The following is a 19,676-nucleotide window of genomic DNA, read 5'->3' as shown; positions in this document are numbered from 1 at the left end:
GCGGTCTCGCTGAGGATGCTGCAGATCTCGAATGCCTTGGCCAAGGGCGGTATACGAAAAGGGTGCAACAGATCTCTGATATCTTTCTCTCTCTCAGGTGCTGTTGTTGAGTTTTTGGGCGATTTTTGCTATTGTTGGGTTTGTGGGCGAATGGAGGCGGCGTCTACATCAGCGGAAATTAGAGGAGGGAGATGAGATGAAGGGTGGTGTTGGTGGGTTTGGAGATATAGAGCTTCGACGCCGGCTATGTTGCTGTCAATCGTAGCAAGAGGTGGCGGGTTTCAGGATCCGGTAGAGAGAGAAATGAGGCGGTGGCGCGGTGGCTTTCGCCGTTGTTTCGCCGGTCGGACTGTGGAAGGAGATTAGGGGAGGGAGAGCAAAGCCGACTGTGAGAAGAGATTGGGCGGAGAGAGAACAGTGGCAGCGTTTCTTAATTAAAATTAACACTAAGTTAAGTATATGGGATACATACTTTACCTCTTAATTTTACTCTCCTAAATACATGCGCTCAAAAGAGAGGAGTCATGAATATTAGGACCGAGGGAATATGTTTCAATAATAAAATTAATTTCTAACTTTTAAAATATCTCACTGTAATACACACTACCTTTATATATCTATACATATGTTTCCCCGATTATTTTTATTTGCATAACTATTTATTTAATAGTATTTACATATTTTGATTATTTGTTTAATTTGAAATTCTACATTTAATGATTTAATATAATAAAATGGCTTCGTAATTATTATAAATAATTAAAATTACATTACTAAAATTGAAATTACATTAATTGAAAATACAGAAATAGATAAAACCCCCTTAAAAATATATAAAAGGCACTTAAAAGTATTACTTCCACCCATATTTAGCTTTGATCTCGGCTACCATCATGTTAAAATTATATAGTTCTGCCACCGACATGCCACTAGTATCCTTACGACAAAACTCAATATGTTAGAGCTTAAATTGTTCCTCTTGAAGGCTCAATTGTCTAAGCATAAGCTCTTGCATATACTTCCACTTGTCTTTGTTAGTTGTAGTTGTCATTTTTGCCTTTTGCTTCATTTTTCGTTTAGCTCTCTATTGTCCCCCATCGGCCGCATTCGAGGGCCACTATCAATAGAAGATGGACTATCTGTTCGAATAAAAGCTCTGGTTGGGAACTTTAAATAAGTTATATATTCGATATGTTTTAGACGAGTTAGAAGGATGATATTGTTAAAAAACACAAAAAAGTTGGAAACAAAAACTGCCAGAAAAATATTTAAAATGGAAAAGAAAAAAAGAATCAAGCTGTCACCCGCCCCACGCGCATGTTTCACACGTGCCGTGGTGACGCGCTGCAGCTGTCAGGTGGGGCCCACAGAAAAGAGAGAGGAAGCTTTGTGAAAACTGGGAGCTGGTTCCTAGGTTTTGAAATAGGAACTGGTTTCTTTTTACTCCAATGGGACAAAATGTGGCTTCCAAATTGGAAGTCACCATTTGAGGCACCCTTAGAAGCCATGAAGAGAAGCTAAGTTGATGAACTTTTCTCAACTCATCAGTTATAAACTAATAGCAAAGATTAATCCACACTAGGGTTCTTCGTTAAACCTGATAAGATGCCCAACTTTCTCAGGCGTGAAGCTCGTTTCCGGTGGCTGCGCCCTTGTTTGTGTTGCTCCCATTCATGAGCACCTCTAAGCTCCCTATGGCCACATGCCTCACAAATGTATCGAGTCCAAAGGTCCCTGTCAGCCAGTTTTGTGTCTTCAACATCTATTTTGGTAGCTTCTGTTCTGGCAGTTGTATCAAGGAAAGATTTGATGATGTTAACTGATGGTTCCACCACCTTCACAGACCACGAATTGTCGGAAGCACCTGCAGAAACAGGACGTCTCAGGTAAGTCATGGAGATTGATGAAAACTTGATCTATAGTTCAGGTAAGTTATGGAGATTGATGTACGGAGAGTGGCAAAAATGCATACCTTGCAAGCAACTTGTGACGTCTACAAAATGTATGTTCCATCCGAACAGCATTTGAAGTCGACTGAACCGTCTCTTCTGTTGAGGAAAAAGTGAACCGTTGATGAAGTTCAAACTAAAATAAATAGAAGCAATTTACTCAACGATAAAAACCCCATTTTATCAACACCAAATGCCAGAAAACAGTGACTGACATGAACACACGATAAAACTCATAAAAAGTACTATACAATCAGTTAAGCTTGTATCCAGATACCACTAAAAATTGCCTACTTGTCTAACCAAATATTTGCCTATCAACTTCTCAAAAGCATTTTAAATAAAACATGGAATATAGAAGTTACACATAGGAGAGTTCACTTACTTGACGACGAACAAGTCTTCTGGTATTCAATTTCATTTTCTCAACAGCTTCTCTTAATTTGAGAAGCAGTTGGTCTTCACCAGAGGAATTCGTGATGTGGTGCATGTTCTCTTTGAGCAGCTCTGGGAGTGCAGACGACTGTTGACATTCTGAGTTCCAATATTTTAGGAAATCCTCAAATTCCCGGGCACCAATTGCCTGCCTTAGCCCTCGTGTATAATCTGCATTCGACTTGTAAACATCACGAACTTCTTCAAGTAGACCGGTAGAAACCATGACGTCAACTCTTTGGTTCACATATAGATCCATTGCCGGGAGAGACGCATCAACACATATAAAGCAGCAATCATATCTTAAATTATCAGCTTGACCCCAGTTCTGCCCTGCCACATTCCAAAGTTAGAAATCAAATGAAAACTATATATAATTCAGTCAATGCTATCACTTTTTGCCCATTATAATTGTTGTTTCTTAGTAGAATGTAACAAAAGAAAAATCTCACAAAAGCCTATCAGCGCAAAAGTATGTAGTATGTATGCATGTGTCGGTTTGTATAGTTACAGTATCGGTATAACAACACAGCTAAGTACTTAATTTTGATTAAGTATCTGGATAGGAAATACAGTAATTTCATGACAGGACATAATGTGTCGTGCTTAAAGAAATGAAGGTGTGCTCGGCATTTTATCATAAGCTTAGCAAGTACCTGCATGGTATTCCCTTGGAAAAGCTTACTTGGAAGAACACCAAGATGCGAATATACAGTAAGATATTGCTTGATCTGCAACAACCGTGTAGATATGTGATTATTAGTGATAAGGAGCTGCAAGTCCACTAGTGGCAGTCTTAACATGTGACAAAACCTTAAGAATAGAAAATCACATAAACTCACATGAATAGCTAAAAGCTACAACATAAACAACATTACAGGTTAGCCTCTTTAGTATTGTCTTCAATGCAATTTCCCAATGAAAAACGACTAACTATAATACATATGTAATTATGTATAGCTTGAAGGTACATCAAACATCCACTAATATCAGAACTTTGTCAGTGTTGCATATAGATCAACATGAAGGTAAAGGGTAAAAAGTACAGCTAGACGAATGGCACACGAAATTGATGACAATGTGTTCCCATCATCATCTAAAGAAGTTCCGCACCTTCCTTTGGTCATTTGGATGAATTCTGTTTGCTGCAACTGGATCGAGGTCCTTCAGACGGCTGTAAGTATAAAGACAATCTTCACCCGGTGGTTCAAGTTCAATATCGGGTCTCTCATTATCTCCTATAAAGAGAAAGAAACGTTATCCTTGAACTTTATTGCTTAGGTAACAAAACGAAAGCCACAAATGTCTTTCTTACCATGGGTATCCATTAAGCAGTTTGCTTCGAGATCTTCTGCATGATCATCCAATAGGAAACGGCTTACAAGAGCCTGAAGACAAAGATATTTACCAGGTCAGAAATAGAAATCACATCTGAAAACATATTGGTCATGAGCATTAGAAGAATAGAAAAGGTGGATCCTCAGATTAACAAAAAAACAATGACTAGATGATAATAACAAGGTGGTTTGAAAATGATTGCACAGCAGTAAAACAAGTTAGCAGCTAACCTGGATATAGTAATTTGTTCCTCCAACCAGAACAGGCAAGCGATTACGTGACCAAATTTCATCGATAAGCTAAAAAGCAGATTAGATGCCAGATAATTAGTCAACAAAACTGCAGAAGATTGTCAAGATATTACTACTACAGATTATAGGCAAATTAATATCATTCAAGTGATCATATAATAGTTTTAAGGACTACTACTTAACCATCAAAATTTGTCTTTAAAACTGAAGATACTGTCACTAGAATTAACTTCTCGTTGTATAACTAAGGGCAGATGCAATAGATAACAGAACAGCTACATCGAAGGTGAAGCATTTGTTCAATGGTACTTGCATAAGTAAAAAGATAAAGCTTCCCATAAAATTTAGAAGAAAATCAAATGGAAAACACTAAATGAAGTGGAGCTACTGTGACTATCACAACAGCAAAAGGAAAATCATCTCACCGGAATAGCAGAATCACGGAAGTCTTTAGCCGTGAATTCAACATTTGGACTTATTGTCCCCAGCAGATGATGCGGAACTCCTGATAACAAAACACACACACACACAAGCACGATCAGAATAACTACAACTCCATAATTCGGTACTGAAACAGCACAAACAAGACATCAAACATATTATACAAAAGCAAAATACCAGCACCACATGTAATCATGCTTCGATAAAACAGCAAAATAGAGCAAAGCAAAAAACCTTTTTGCTCATGAGCAGGAACTTTATTAGTAAGAACATCCAACCCTTGATAAACCTGCGGCAAAATCGTAATTGTCAGTAACCTGAAACTGCATGTATGCTCTTCGATCAACAATAATAAATTTATGAAAATTCGGTACCTGCATGGAATCGGCACTGATAATTTCAATGGGGAAGTGAGAAGCAAGGTCTATAGCCAATTTGGATTTGCCTGATCCCGTAGCGCCCATTATCACCACGATTTTGTGCTTTGTATTCGGGCCCTTGTTCAGATTATGGCCAGATGATTTCTCTTCGGGCGGGCTTGTAGCCTCCATTATCGCGATTGCGCCGCGGCCTCGCCGCCGCTAGGGCTATTCGCCGGCGATAAATTGATAAGATTGTGAGTGAAGGATGGGTAAAATGGGCCGAGCTGATCCATTTTGGGCTTAATAGTCTGAACTTGAGTTACATTGACTTTTTAGCCCAAATTTATAAATATGGAGTATAAATATAGTCTTAATTTATTTATTTTTATTTAATTTATAGCTCAAATTTAAATTTATGCTATCTAATGATGATGTGTCTAGCTGTAAATTAATTTGATAATTAAAATAAATTACATTATATATATTTTTTTATTTGTACATTAGCTCCAAAACATCATTGTTTCATTAAAAATTCAAATTTTACGCGACTTATCTTATATTCTCACATTAATGGTTAAGCGGGAAAGTAAGAGCTAGCTGAAGAGTCGTTGTACTTTAACAAAGCTTTGTTATCACGCGGGCTTACTTTCTTACATATCAAATAAAGCAAACGTTTATCTTTGAATAGGTTATTTCTCTTTCCAAAGCATTTGAATTGAAAATATTTAAGTATTATCTTGTCATAAATGTTTTGATTTTAGTGTATGATATTTATTTGCATTGTCTTTGCCAATTTTAATGAATGAGTTCTTGAAATACATGTCTTCATACATGTAATCAGATTAATTCACTGCGTACACTCAAGTGCCTAATATATTAGTTAAGTCGATTTCATTCGAACTTACGATGAGGTGTCATGTAAAGACTTGATATGGATCTATGTGACCAGATCTCAATTATCTTATGAAATCCTTTTGTTGACATTGATTTTAGTTCGATCCTTCAATAATGGTTTAGTCTCTTTCTATCTTCGCTTTTAATCTCCCTCCCTTAGTCATGGGTTCTTGGCTTAACTATCTTTAGCTATGTCTGGTCGTAAAACTATACTCGATTAGCTATTGGGTTGGGTCTCGTATACCCGATACCTGATACTCTGATTTCCAGCCCTACTCTATATTGTCAATCATGCAAAGTAAACACACTAAGACTATGTTTATCACCAACATCCAATGATTCAACCATCTTTAATATTTAACTAATTTTCTCTCTTCCACAATCACCAATATTCATCTCAACCCACCCACCTCTATTTTTAGAAGTTTATCAATGACCACTTCAACCATAACATTATATATAATAAATTAATTATTACTTTTAATCATAACAATTTAATAATATTAAATATAAATTAAAATATTGCAAAACATTTAAAAATGTGAAAAAATAACAAATTAATAAAAATTCGAATTTCGACAAACTAAGAAAATAAATTACAACAATTCAAATTTGAAATTGAAAATAAACAATCGATACTAGTATTAAGTTACGATCGCTAAATTTTTGTCATACAATCAAGATGATCCAAGTAATCATGTCTTAGTTGGGACCCTGAAATTGAAAATAAACAAACCGTTATGAGCTTCTCTATTGCGAAGTTGGGACCTAGTTTTCATATAACTCGCTAGGCTTGCAATCATATTTGCATAGTATATGAAATTTTCATTTTCACTTCAACGAATATTCTTTCTTAATCAATTTTCAATAAATTCTATAGGGTCATGATAGAAGTGCTTATTTTATCTTTCACTATCATATTATGCAAGATGATCCAAGCAATCATTCTTTTCCCATAATGTCAGGGTCCCAACTAAGACATGGACGCATGATAAAAGCAAAACGAGGTTGTAAAATGTCACATGCTTGCTCAACATCTTTTCAGACAACCTCTTGATTTTGAGCAAACGATTAGTGCTTTTGAAGTTGTGGAACAGGAATAGATTTGAAAAATATTTCCCAATCAGGATATATGCCATCAGTGAGATAATATCCCATATTCTTTTTTCTCGGCCATTAACGATATAATTGAACTTTGGTGCTCGACCTTTCAAGATATCATAAAAAACAGAAGATTGATCAAGTACATTGATATCATCTTTTGAACCTGAGGTTTCAAAAAATGCATGCTAGATCCATAGGTCTTGTGATACAACTGCTTCCAAAATATTTGTTGGTGTATCGCCTCATCCTGCATATTGCCCTACTTATATAGTAGGACAAATTTTCTATTCTCAATGTGATAGAAATTTAGTGCCTAAATTTACTACAAAAACCATGTTTTGTACAAAACATACGAATTCCATAAAAAATAAACTTATAACATAAGTTGAAAGTTCATGCGTCATCACGAGTGTATTATCATAATGACAATAAATAACTTTGATGAAATCATTACAAATTACAGCATAGTAGATCAAACATATTCTACCCTCTAGATCCTAGAACCTAGTCTTGCAGAATATACAATTGAAAGTTTCGCCTATCCAAACACATATACTTCGCACACACAAAACAGCGGAAAACGTGCAACACAACGTACCAGCAAAAGTATCACAGAAAGTAACAACACTGAACACAAGAGTTGTTCACCCTGTTCGGTTAAACAACCTACGTCTGGGGGGCCATGCCCAGGGTAAATTATCCACTAGTGAAGATAAGATATATACAGGACTTATGCGACAGACTCTCTAGCCTTCTAGCCTCAATATCTTTCCAAACCCTCACAACTATGAATAATTGAGAGAAGAACAACGATCGACTCTCTAAGTGTGAATGAACCTCACTCACCACCAACACCCACGAAAATAAACCTTCACCAACAACCTGGTAAAGAGGAAACAACACGAAACACACACCTACAATCTTGCAACTAAGAAACGAGCCAGATAAACAACAAGTCTGTTCACACACGAAAGAACAAACTAAGCACTCAACAAAACACTCTTTATAAACTGATGAAGAGTAACAAAACCGCAGCCACCTTCACTCCAAGATCTCATCGTCCTTATATAGTTGTAGAAGGTTGAAAACCATAGAAGAGATGCACATGAACAAGGACTCTTGAGGATAAACTCCTTATCTTCGAATTACCAAGGATTTGTATAAGTTCTGGACTCAGGAACAGATATATCAAAACACCCACGAGATATTTCAAGAAAGAGTCATGCACGAAACGGACTGTACTAGCCAAAGTACCAACACCAGCAGAAACGTTGAGAGCAAAACAAACCCATTTGTCTACTGTTGGAACTTAATGAAATATCATAATCCTAGTTTTGATGATACCAAAAACAATAGGTTTCACTTGTAATAGACTAGAACTGTTCGAACTCAAGTGTTAGAGTTCTTTTTCTAGTTTAGTTGTTGTTCTGAAGACTGAAGAACGAAGGACTGAAGAGTAAAGACTGAAGATGCCGACTGATGTAACGATTAAGGCAAAGTCAAATACTGATATTTGACTTATCAATCGAAGGATCAGTTTCGACTGATTACTTAATGCGCGCCACGTGGATTCAGCGGACTGATACTAAAGTCAAGTATCAGTTAAACATTCTTCCTCGGACTGAACCTTCAACGTTCAAAGGAAGCCTCGCACTCCAAAAGTACAGCCGCATTAAATACAGAGATCTCAGGATCGTCCTTTCTCTGCAGAGGCCATTCCTTTTGGGTGATTACCTTTTTAGAGATGTCGCATCTCCTGCTCTTCAAAGTAGTCGTTCTCACCAAACAAGGAACCTCGAAGATTGAAGCCTCAGCCCAAGTTCAAATTACTCTCTAACGGAAGAAATCTTGAAGACCATCTCCGCCAACGGATCTATTCAAGACGTCTCCTATAAATTGCGCTCAAGGATCACTTCAATCTTCACCGATTCAACAACATAAGCTGAAACGTTGCCGAATTCGTTACTCAGCAAAACCAAGCCTCCCCAAAGTTTGAATCGAAGAAGAGAATCACAAAGCCAAAAATCAGTCACTGCTGATTACATACATTCTCTTAGAACTTAGGCAAATATTGTATATCCAATGCCTAGGTAAAACTGACTACAAAGAACTTGTTCTTTGTGGTTTAGTTGGCAAATTTTTAAACCTCGTTTCAACGAACCGAATTGAGTGTTTGTGTCGAAAAGGAGTTCAGACCTGTGTTCTGTCTCCGTGAGATCTTAGTGCCCAGTGCGCTAGGAGTGAGAAATCCAACCCAGTGTGTTAGTACTGAAGATAGGATCTTCAGTTGTCTCGGTTTGTTGTGCACCCGCAAGCACACGTTCAGGTTTGATGTGCACCCGTAAGCACACGCATCGGTTTGTTGTGCACCCGTAAGCACATGCCCAGTGAAGTTGTTGGTCTGATCAACCGACCGTGGATGTAGGAAGTATTTTCCGAACCACGTAAAAATCTCTGTGTTATTTACAACTTTCAGTACTTACCTTCTTACTTGTGTTCTTACCTTCCTAAACTGAAAACTGATTAATTGCAAAGAAAAACTTAACTGTTGACAACATGATTAATATCACAGGCTATTTCGAAACAAAAGTTTTTCGTTGCGTGTGTTATCAGTCTAACTGATCTATCGTCTGATAGTCAGTAAGATTCATAGCATCTCTATGTTTATCAAACTCGACTGAAGCCTTACGTGTATTAGTTAAAGTCTTTAACTTAAACTGATAACTCCTTACTGAAGAGTATTCAGTATCAGTAGTCAACCCTATTTTGACAAAACTCTTTTCAATAAACAGGTTGAGTCAGTTGGTATTTAAAGTTTCATTTTATCGAAAAATAGCCCATAGGTGTATTCCCCCACCCCATACACCTATTCTAGACCCTCCGGACCTAACATCTACATAAGGACAACTACCAAACTTGAGTATCACAAATAATAAACAACAATAACAACTAATCTAAGCCTAAACTAGTTTAACAACATACAAAAAGATAACAAACATATTCTACCTTCTAGATCCTAGAATCTAGTCTCAGAGAATATACAATAACAACTAGTCTAAGCCTAAACTAGTTTAACAACATACAAAAATAAAACAACCTATACAGACGTAAATCTACCTAAGAAATTCTCATAACAAACATAAGATTACTCTTAGATTAATCTAAATAAGACTACCTACACTCATGTTGTTCGAATCACACAGAATGCACAATCTGTCCGAACTAACGGCAGCTCTGGCAGAAAACGAAGTTGCTAACGCAGGCAGACAGAAAAACACAATTGAGAACAACTTTACAGCCATAAAACTGCCTAAGTCATTCTCAATTAAAAACATGATTAGTCTTCGACTAATCAAGTTAAGACCACCTACACATGTGTTGCTCCTTTAAAACATTACAATAACTGGGCTCTAAGTCTTCACAAATTCCATAATCTGTTCTGAACTCACAGCACCTTTGTCGCAAGATGCAGTAGCTAACACTGGTAGGTAGAATAATGAACTTAGAGGACCTCTCGAGTTTGCAGCAAGGGTTCTGGATCTCCAAATGCATAACCTTGTAAATGAGGTCTTCTCTGGTATTTATAGACGTTCCACAGATCGTGACTTCATGGATGATCAGTTACATGAGTTGAGGTAACTTCCTTCGGTAGGTATCTCCATGATCTCCATAACCGTCATTACCCACTCCTTTTAAAACCACCCCTCCCCTTTATTGTATAACCTGAAAAACTATATAAAAATATATAAATATAATAGGAAGATAAAACTGATTAAATAAACCGCAAGGATAAATATCTGTATGGTTAAAATGAATAACGGTTTTCATGTTTGTTAGTTAACCATGAACTAACAAATGATAATAACTGTTGACAACACACCAACAAACACGTGTTCACCTCATGTTGGTAACACACCAACTAACACACCTAAACTTAAAAACCTTAACACAATGCATACAACCAATACTGCTCATCATGCCTGGGAAACCTCGTCGTTTTCCGACATGAAGAAAAGTTGACATATATTCTTCAGTGGACTTTCTGAGGTACTGACGAGCCCAAGTTTTGTGCTCTTTTTCCTTGTTGTGTCTAAGTCTAGATCGAGTCTTTGTGTGTGTTTTTTACTTATTTTTGTGTCTGGGATGACACTTGTTTGGCAGGGACTCGTAGATGCTAAAATGGGCAATATGGAGCAAATTCGATGAGAAAAGGGAAGGCACCTCAATGATCAAGTCTTACGAGGTTGGATGCAATACAAAGATCGAGAGTCACTTTTGCTGACCTGCTGGGCATGATGTTGATCGAGTAGATAGTACCGCACAGAGGAGGAGTTCTATTGCGTCCTGGGCAGTGGAGCTATTTCTGGGAGAGAGTGTTGCAGCTAAGGCTATTTTCCGCTGACCAAGAGATTGGTTTGACTTACCCTCAGAAATCAGCATCTGCCACGAGAGGCATCCAAGGGCATGTGGAAGGGCAGGAATGGTGAACAAGGGAGCAATACATCATGACCAGGCGTCCAGTGCTAGATGCTGATGTGGCAAATCCAGTGCATGAAGAAGATGCATGGGAATATATATATATTTTTTCCCATGCGCTGAGAAGATATGAACGAAAGCTTGAAGATATGTACGGATCAAAGGGTGGAGTTTTATCAAAGATAGAATCCTTGCACTTATGGACTCTATCTCGGGCAGAAGAAAAACACTCCAGCAGGAGTTGAACTCTCCAAAACCTTAGCTGCGTGTTGGCCTTTGGCCCATGCCTGGATCCCTATATATATACATGTTCCCATTTTATTTTAGTGGGTGGAAGTACAGTGCATGAACTAAGGAGTAGGAACTAGTATCAAAAATAATATATTTTATTTTCTGCATTTAGTTTAGTTTATGTTTAAGTCCCGATTTGGGCAAGACGTTTAGTTTATGCTTTATGCTGACAGAGTAGCATCCTTTTTCCCTTATTAAGTAAGTTTACTTTATTTTATTTCCATGTCTTATTTATCTTTTGTTTTCACAATTTACTTTATGTCTAGCTAAGTTTATAGATCTGGGCAAGGCATAGATAATATGGATATGAACTTATGAACTCGTGAGGTTTAAATGTGTGCTTAAATAATTGCATGTTGTGTTCCCGAAGTGCTAGACATTATATCTAAGTGTCTAGTTCAACTTGATTAGTTAATAGACCATTAATTAATTGAGTAGATTTAGATTACCAATAAATCAAGATTATAGGGTATGTACGACCATTATGCGTCTTGAGAGTATTTGCGGGCACGGAAGGTTGAAGTAGACTACGGTCTGCCTAAGTTCAATATCGGGTCTATCTAGGTCTAAATGCTTCTCGGTTTAATTGCATGCTCTGAGGTATCCTATTGCATGGTTAGGTCAAGATGGTTTAATGGTATCGGGTGTCCCTTATCTTAAATACACTTAATGATAGATTTTCTTAGATAATGAAAGTGCACGTGACAAGTGAGAGTGGGGGCACAGGCCATTGGTAAGTTATAACCGCTAGACACAATATTGTAATGAATATCTTGACCAATGAGCGAGTGTAAGAGATTATCCACAGATTCGACGTCTTGACCATATTGCCTTTTATTGTTGATATTTCTGTTCAATGTTTTCAGTTCAGTTTATTATTTAAAGTCAAGTTGAGTTTAGTCCCGAGAGGTGTCTCGTGACCAGGACGATAGTCCACCCCAACCTTTTTCTTATTTTTGTTCGTGATAAGAGACAAGCTGCACCAACTCCCTGTGGGATCAACCCTTACTCACCATTAGGCACTACGCCTATTATTGGCAAGGTTATAAATTTATTTGTACGTTAACCAATACGTTAGCTTCGATTAAAATTCAAAGTACGGCTGCGTCAGGTACTCAGCTCCGAAGTTAGAAATTACACCTTCAACAAACTTTGATTGATTTATGAATGACTTGGGCGCTCATTTGTAAGTATTCGTCATGCAAATCTGTTGAGGTGTCGTATGCCACCACCTTCATAGCTGCAGTACATCTTTGAAGTGCATACATGCCAAGACGGCCAATGGCATCTGGCTGTTATTGAAAAAATTAATCTTTGGTGGTGAGTTCATTATACGTTTGAACAATGGCTTTCACATGCGAAACTTTATTTGAAAATATTTTGGTGAATAGACTGAATCTTTTGAAAATTACTGCTCAAACACACTTTCATGACAAGATACATGGATAAATATGTAGAAGATGAAAGCACAAGCATGATAAAAGTCACATATCATCTTAAACAAAGTTAAATATTTTTGAACTACCAACAAGCAAAACATGCAGAGTGCCAGATATAAAGTGACTCAAAGTTAAATGCTTTTGGAAATAAAGTCAAGATAATGCAGAGAGTCACATGTGAAGTGACACAAAGTTAAATACTTTTGGAAATAAAGTCATGATAATATAGAGAGTCACATGTTTTCTTGCAACATATAAAACAGGTAGAGAATTCATAATTCATATTTCATAGCATAATCAAACTTTGAGAATTCGTTGGAGCTTGGAATATGAGCAAGATTTAAATAATAGTCTTGGGAGTGATTGAAATTTTGTGAATTGAAAAAAGAATTATTACCTCGATCAATTGAAACATAGAGAGGAAAAATAAAAGTTATATGTAGATAGGGGAAAGAAAAGAATTTGAAGGTGTGTTGAAATATAACAACAATAGTTTCTATTTATAGAAAATGAAAAAAAATATAAATTTTGATATTTTAAACTTTTTATTTATGTAAAAGTATGATAATTTATTTATTTATTTATTTAAATAAAATTCTCAAAATCAATAGAATAGAGACAGATTTCTCTTTCTCGTGGTAGAATTTAGAGAAGACAAGGACCACCTTGGTCTCTTGATCGTAGACGTCGACCAACATATTTCACCTATTTCAATTTTCTTGAACCACGTCTCTATTTTCTGACCATTAACATAAATATAAGAGTGATAAAGGATTCTTCTTGTCGACATCCTTGTATTTGGGATTTTGAGAGATTATAGATATGTTTTCACATAGTTTCTGTATTAATAGAGCTGTAAATCTGATTATTATAGTTTCTGTACTATTAATAGAGTTGTAAATCTGAGTATAATGCGTAATCTAAAAGCAGAAAAATACTTTACTGAAACCCATCATATCACATCAATTATCATAGGCTGCTGCTTTTTTGAAAGATGATCTGAGAAATTGTGGTACAATTAGGTGAAATGATTGTGATTTCCATTATCCTCTAAACTGAAACCAAATACAAACTGCACAAGTATCTTGCCTCTAGAGATTTTTTCAATCTTAATCACATAAGATTGAAACAAAAAGAAAAAAAAAAAAAAGAAATCAATCCTAATCACAAAAAATTGAAAAGGGCAAAAGAATCTTCAAACAGACAATCAAACAAGACGAAAACCTTAAAAAAGAAGATGATTATAATTAGACGACGAACACAAATCCTAGTAAAAGGGATTCGATTTTCTATATGTTGTTGCACAGCTCTTCTAGTTTGGTCGATCTCAACTTCTCGCTTTCGCTCATCAACTGCCCAACAAAAAACCAAGAACCAACAACATTAATTGATAACAATGAAAGGAAAAAAGAAAATCTGAAATTAATGAATTAAAGCTGGCTTCTACCTCTGCTAATTTGGCAAGGAGTTGCCCCTTTTCTTTGTTTTTCTCATTGAAAGCCTCAACCGATTCTTTATACTCTTTTTCCTGTAAAATACAAACTCAAAAAGAGATTATTACATTGATTTGGGGATCGACAAGACAACAACCTTAATCCAAATCTAAATTACCTTCTTCTGACAGTGGACTCCCAACGACTTCACATCTCGATTAACAAGTTCGACCCTCTTGCAAATCGCTGCGACTTCCTTCCTCATCGGATCCGTCACAGATTCGAGCTCCTAATCGCTCGAAATCGTCAATAAATCTCGGATCTGGTGTTGGAAAATGAAATACTAGGATTTACAGAAGACTTACTCCATGAATTTGTTGAAGGCGCTTGGCTTCTTCCTCGACGCGCGTGAGCTGAGCTTGCACTCGGTCTCTGATCTCGCTCCGGCGGCGCTCGATCTCGTCCTCCTTGGCGCGGAAGGCGGCGAGGGCGGAGTCTTGGTCGTGGTGGAGCAAGGGCGGGGAGTCGGTGTCGGCGGCGTCGATCATCATCATCTCGGACATCTTCTTCTTCTTCATACACAGCATTGTTTGTGAGTTGTGCTGCGGCTCCTCTGTTGTCATTATGTGTTGAATCTTGTCCTTTTGCTTTTGCGTTGTTCCAATGATAACGATGCTTCTCTCTCTAACTCTCTTTCTCTTTCTGTTTAAAATTGTTTAAACAGCTGGTTTGAATTTGTGGATCCACCTTGCTTGCTTTTCAGACAAATGTTTACAGTTGGGTATTGACCCACTCCAGATATTTTGTTTCATCATTTTGCTATTTTATTTTATTTATTTCAATATAATATCAAGCCCTTTACATTTATGTAATTTCTTCGTCCCCAAATAACTGGGGACAACTTCGTAACTTTTATTTTAAGTCGTTCCAAAAAAAACTTTAATTTCTATTTCTAAACTGTATTTTATTAGTATTAATTAATAACACTTTATTCGTTTTTAATTTTCACATTTTCATTATTGTGATAGTTTATTTATCTTTATTTTTCATCTTTCCATGCTTCCCAATTGTAGGAAGTTATTTGAAAGATAGAAACGTATTAGAGCATCCACATCAACTTATTCGATGAGTGACTCGAGTCAATCAAGTGGATGAGTCGACCGATGCGGGCTGCCTTGACTCGAGGCTTGACTCGATGAAATGAGTCAAGCTCGTTTTCATTTATAAATGACATGTAGCATGCGCTCATTAAAAAAAATGTTTAAAGTCGAATTGCAATTGCAATTTTAGTCGATTATTTTTTTCTTCTCCTTTCAACGGCTACTTCACTTTTTATTTTATTTTTTTCTCTTTTCCTTCTATAAATACCTATCTATTCCTACATTATTTTCACACAAAAATCATGTTAGAAATGGATATTAGATCCATTCCTCCCATAAAAGGCCCAATCCAATCCAATGATGGGCCCCCCAATATCGTTGTCAACAGATGGCGTTTGGGATAGTCCACGCTGCGCGTGCGGGGGGGTGTATTGAAGTGTCCGACATTGGATTGGAGATAGTGGCATTAGCCACTTTATATGGTGAGACAACCCTCTCCCTTACAAGGCCTTTTAAGGGAGGAATGGATCCAATATCCATTTCTAACAAATCATCTGAAAAAAGACGCAAAAGCTATACACATCGGACAACAATGACGTTCCATTCAAGTGGTGGAAAGCGTGGAGAATTCTCCGAGCAAATCAGAAGTTCAAGTCCTTGTACCTCAAAGGCGACGTTCATTCCTCTAAGAGAACAAAGACGTTGGAGGGCGACAATTTCACTACCTCTACCTCAGGCAAAGAAATTTCTTCTTCCCGGCCAATAGATAACAAGGCGGCGAAGGCGAAGGCAAAGAGCAAAACGTCAGAAGGCTCGATCCCTCCTCCCGAGTACGTGGAATTCATCGGCGAGTCGTGCACAAATCTTACCAAACTCATATAAGACGAGGAATTGGCTCAAGCTAGAGATATAAGGCGACAAAATTTTATTCATAGATACGTCGAGAATGACACACGAGCAACGGGTGGCTGCGATCCTAGCGAGACAAAGAGTCAGGGATGTTTGATTTTCTTTTTTTAATTTCATGTATTTTAAATTTATGTAATTTAAATTTTCGTATTTTAATAATGTAATTTTAATTTTAAGAATTATGTTATTTAAATTTATGTCATTTAAATTAAATGAAAAGGTCAAATATCAAAACTAATTCTATTGACTCACGAGGATGAGTCAAGTCAATGCAACACTTGACTGATAAGTGGTCCCAAATCATGGATGAGTCAATGCTTGAGGCAACCAATGTGGATGCTCTTAGATATGACTTAATTTATGATATGGTGTTTATTTGGATCAAATCGATTTGATATATAATCTCCATATAATGCTGCATTGGATTAGTCTTGTCTAAGTCTTGACTTCTCATATGATAAAATAATTGAGTTAATTTAATTTAAAATAATCTCGTGTCTATTTAATCACGATGAACTGTACGCCCTACAAGAATATATCGTTCACCTTCTAAAACGTATTTCGTGAGCGTCAATCATGTTCAGTTTCACGTTAGCATTTTTTTTAGCATTTGCACCGTACAATGCATGATAAATATATATATATATATATATATATATATATATATATATATATATATATATATATATATATAAATTGATACCAACTTAATTGTTATATAAAAAGTTATAAATATAATAAAAACATGGTATAATTTATCTTAATATATTTGAGCTGAATATAAATAAATAATAAAAAGAAAAGAATATTTCACAATAATAAAAACTGATGTTATGAAAAACAAAAACAAAAAGTTAAAATAAAAGATAATTGAAAAATAGATTTATTCGGAAAAAAATAAAGAGATGACAATGAATTTGTTTAAGTTTTAATCTTTGAATAACTATAACTTTTACATTTTAAATCTAATATTTACATAAAATACATCAAATTAAAGCTTTTGTCATGTCTTTAATTTGATATGCATATTAAATATTTTATAATTAGCGAAAGTTCACAATTTAAAAAAATAAAATTTAAGATGATAAAGAAAAAATAATATATATATATATATATATATATATATATATATATATATACACACCTTCAATTTGATTATATCACAAAATTACTCCTCAATTTTGATATTTATTTTAAATTGAAAATTACATTTGCAATATATTATAGATTTTGATTTTAATACTATAGAATTTTTTTTTTTTTTTTGAGGAACAACTAAAGAATTTTTATTGATACCATTAACTTTACAGATTGAATAAAAAACGATTAAATCTTTTTTTTTCTTTAATTTCAAATAATTGAGATTTGATTTTTCTGTAAAGACATTCACTCCTCCATTTAATTCTTTTATGGGAAATTGATTGATGGGCTCATGACTCATAAATATATATGGGCCTTCATTATGAAATAGACGGCTTTTGCATCAAATAAAGCCCAAATCAGATCATTTTGCATTTAGTATTAAATTTTTAAAAACACCGTTAACATACACAATGAAAAATACACAAGTTTTTAACGTTTAAAATTAGGGCAAATATAAGTTCTTTTGTCTAATAGAGAATCAACAACAATTACACGAAGGGGCTTCTTTTTCAATTTATAAATGTTAGAGACCTATTTACTTTAATTTATAAATGTTAAAAAAACTTTATTTTTAGCAATAAACGTTAGAGAACTAATTATGTAAAATATAACGTTAGAAATCTTTTATTTTTGATTATAAATCTGAGGCGTATATTTACTACTTAACTCTTTCCTTAAAAATAAATGTTGGATGAGTATTCGTTGTGATCTTATATTGGATTTTACTTGTGATTTAAAAAAAAGAAAATATGCACTTATATAGTCATATTGAGCAATGAAATTCAATTTCTAGCCATCCATCAAAAAAACACAAATTATGATCATTTTTTACAATTTTGATCCAAAATACCCTTGCTTGCGCTCTTTCTCTCCCTCGCCCACTGCTGACTGCTCCGCTGGGAGACCGCTGGCACAATTGACACTAATTGTGCCAAATGTACCTAATGAATGACACAATTGACACTAATTTTTCCACTAATACCAACTGCCAGCGACCACGCCCTTTCTCTTGGCACAATTGTCACTAATTGTGCCAAGTGTACTTAATTAATGGCACAATTAGCACTAATGGTCCGACTGTACCAATTGCTAGCGGCCGCGCCTTCTCTCCCTCGCCCGCTCTCTCGCTTACACCACGTTGCCCAGCGACCGCGGGAAAGTCAATGGCCACGCCTCTCTCTGCGGCCTCTTGGCACAATTGGCACTAATTGTGCCAAGTGTACCTAATGAATAGCACAATTGACACTAATTGTACCAACTGTACCATCATGACCCGCGAGCTCAAGCCTAATTCGAAGCTCAATTCGCGCGCGCAACTCTAACCCGGAATAATCCTAAAATGTAAAAAAAAAAAAAAGGGTCAAAATTTATATTTTTTAGATGAATAACTAAATATTAAGTTTCATTGCCAATAGAATTGTAGAATATATAGATTTTAATTACATCCCTAGATCTATAATTTTTAACGACGGATATTAAGGAAGCGTTTTATACACTGTTGAATTTGAGTAAGGGTATTTCTGTAAATTATAATTCAGGTTTTGCATACTACCGTTTTTATCTTTTGTGAGTTGACGGTTTCATTGTCTTTTTCCTTTTTTTCGACGTGATTCTTCATAGTTTTTACCTTACAATTCTTCCCGCGATTCATTTTGTCTTTTACCTACAATTCTTCGACGCAATTTATCCTCTGCAACTATTTTTCTTCTCCTTTCTCTGCATTTATTGTTTTTAGCTTGCGCGATTCATCATCTGCAATTATTGTTCTTCTTCTCTTTCTCATTTTTCCTCTGCGATTATTTTTAGCTCTCGTGATTTATGCGCTACGATTTAGTGTGGTTCGTTCTCTGAAATTTATCGGTTTTAGCTTGTGCGATGAAAATTTGTCTATTGGTAATTTTCATGTGCGATTTTTACGTGATTTATAGTTTTATCTCATATTTTATTTGTGATTTCTTCTGTGATTGATCGTTGTTGATATGTGATTTCATTATTTGCAATTTTATTATGAATTTTATAATTATACTTCGATTTGTTTATAATGTTTTATTGTTATATTATGCATGTATTATATTAGATAAATACATCTTTGTCACGCATATGTTATTAAT

At 35.6% G+C, this 19,676-nt stretch overlaps 3 protein-coding genes across 4 annotated transcripts in view; 1 reads left to right on the top strand and 2 right to left on the bottom strand.

Annotated features, from left to right (window-relative positions):
* The window catches only part of LOC131020541 (uncharacterized), a 1,142,091-nt gene that overhangs the window by 1,056,157 nt on the left and 66,258 nt on the right, over window positions 1-19,676 (top strand). The window lies entirely within an intron of this gene.
* Window positions 728-5,052, bottom strand: LOC131020430 (tRNA dimethylallyltransferase 2). Of its 2 annotated transcripts, none has more exons than XM_057949219.1 (11): window positions 4,789-5,052; window positions 4,649-4,703; window positions 4,399-4,478; window positions 3,953-4,021; window positions 3,700-3,772; window positions 3,498-3,622; window positions 3,041-3,115; window positions 2,335-2,712; window positions 1,973-2,048; window positions 1,598-1,864; window positions 728-1,156 (listed from the first exon to the last, which is right to left on the bottom strand). In XM_057949219.1, the coding sequence occupies exons 1-11, from the start codon at window positions 4,963-4,965 to the stop codon at window positions 1,077-1,079; spliced, it is 1,455 nt and encodes a 484-aa protein (XP_057805202.1). In that variant the 5' UTR covers window positions 4,966-5,052; the 3' UTR covers window positions 728-1,076. The 2 variants fall into 2 exon arrangements, with proteins under 2 accessions (XP_057805202.1, XP_057805210.1); XM_057949227.1 differs by having other exon boundaries at window positions 728-1,139.
* On the bottom strand, window positions 13,999-15,224 carry LOC131020738 (uncharacterized). Its single transcript, XM_057949752.1, has 4 exons — window positions 14,779-15,224; window positions 14,592-14,702; window positions 14,428-14,508; window positions 13,999-14,332 (listed from the first exon to the last, which is right to left on the bottom strand). Exons 1-4 carry the CDS (start codon window positions 15,034-15,036, stop codon window positions 14,270-14,272), a joined length of 513 nt encoding a protein of 170 aa, XP_057805735.1. The 5' UTR covers window positions 15,037-15,224; the 3' UTR covers window positions 13,999-14,269.

Source organism: Salvia miltiorrhiza, chromosome 1 (assembly GCF_028751815.1).
Source record: "Salvia miltiorrhiza cultivar Shanhuang (shh) chromosome 1, IMPLAD_Smil_shh, whole genome shotgun sequence".
NCBI lineage: Eukaryota > Viridiplantae > Streptophyta > Magnoliopsida > Lamiales > Lamiaceae > Salvia > Salvia miltiorrhiza.
The sequence above is the reverse complement of the archived record's forward strand: the minus strand, read 5'-3'. Positions and strand labels throughout refer to the sequence as shown.

What these genes read in the sequence shown, in the direction of transcription:
- LOC131020738 (XM_057949752.1), bottom strand. Translation starts at nt 15,036, where the DNA reads ATGACAACAGAGGAGCCGCAGCACAACTCACAAACAATGCTGTGTATG. An exon ending in GCCTTCAACAAATTCATGGA is followed by an intron (nt 14,703 to 14,778) that starts GTAAGTCTTCTG and finishes TCGAGCGATTAG; the next exon opens with GAGCTCGAATCTGTGACGGA. An exon ending in TCCTTGCCAAATTAGCAGAG is followed by an intron (nt 14,333 to 14,427) that starts GTAGAAGCCAGC and finishes TTTGTTGGGCAG; the next exon opens with TTGATGAGCGAAAGCGAGAA.
- LOC131020430 (XM_057949219.1), bottom strand. Translation starts at nt 4,965, where the DNA reads ATGGAGGCTACAAGCCCGCCCGAAGAGAAATCATCTGGCCATAATCTG. An exon ending in TCCGTGATTCTGCTATTCCG is followed by an intron (nt 4,022 to 4,398) that starts GTGAGATGATTT and finishes TCTGCTTTTTAG; the next exon opens with CTTATCGATGAAATTTGGTC. An exon ending in GAAGACTTGTTCGTCGTCAA is followed by an intron (nt 2,049 to 2,334) that starts GTAAGTGAACTC and finishes TTTCCTCAACAG; the next exon opens with AAGAGACGGTTCAGTCGACT.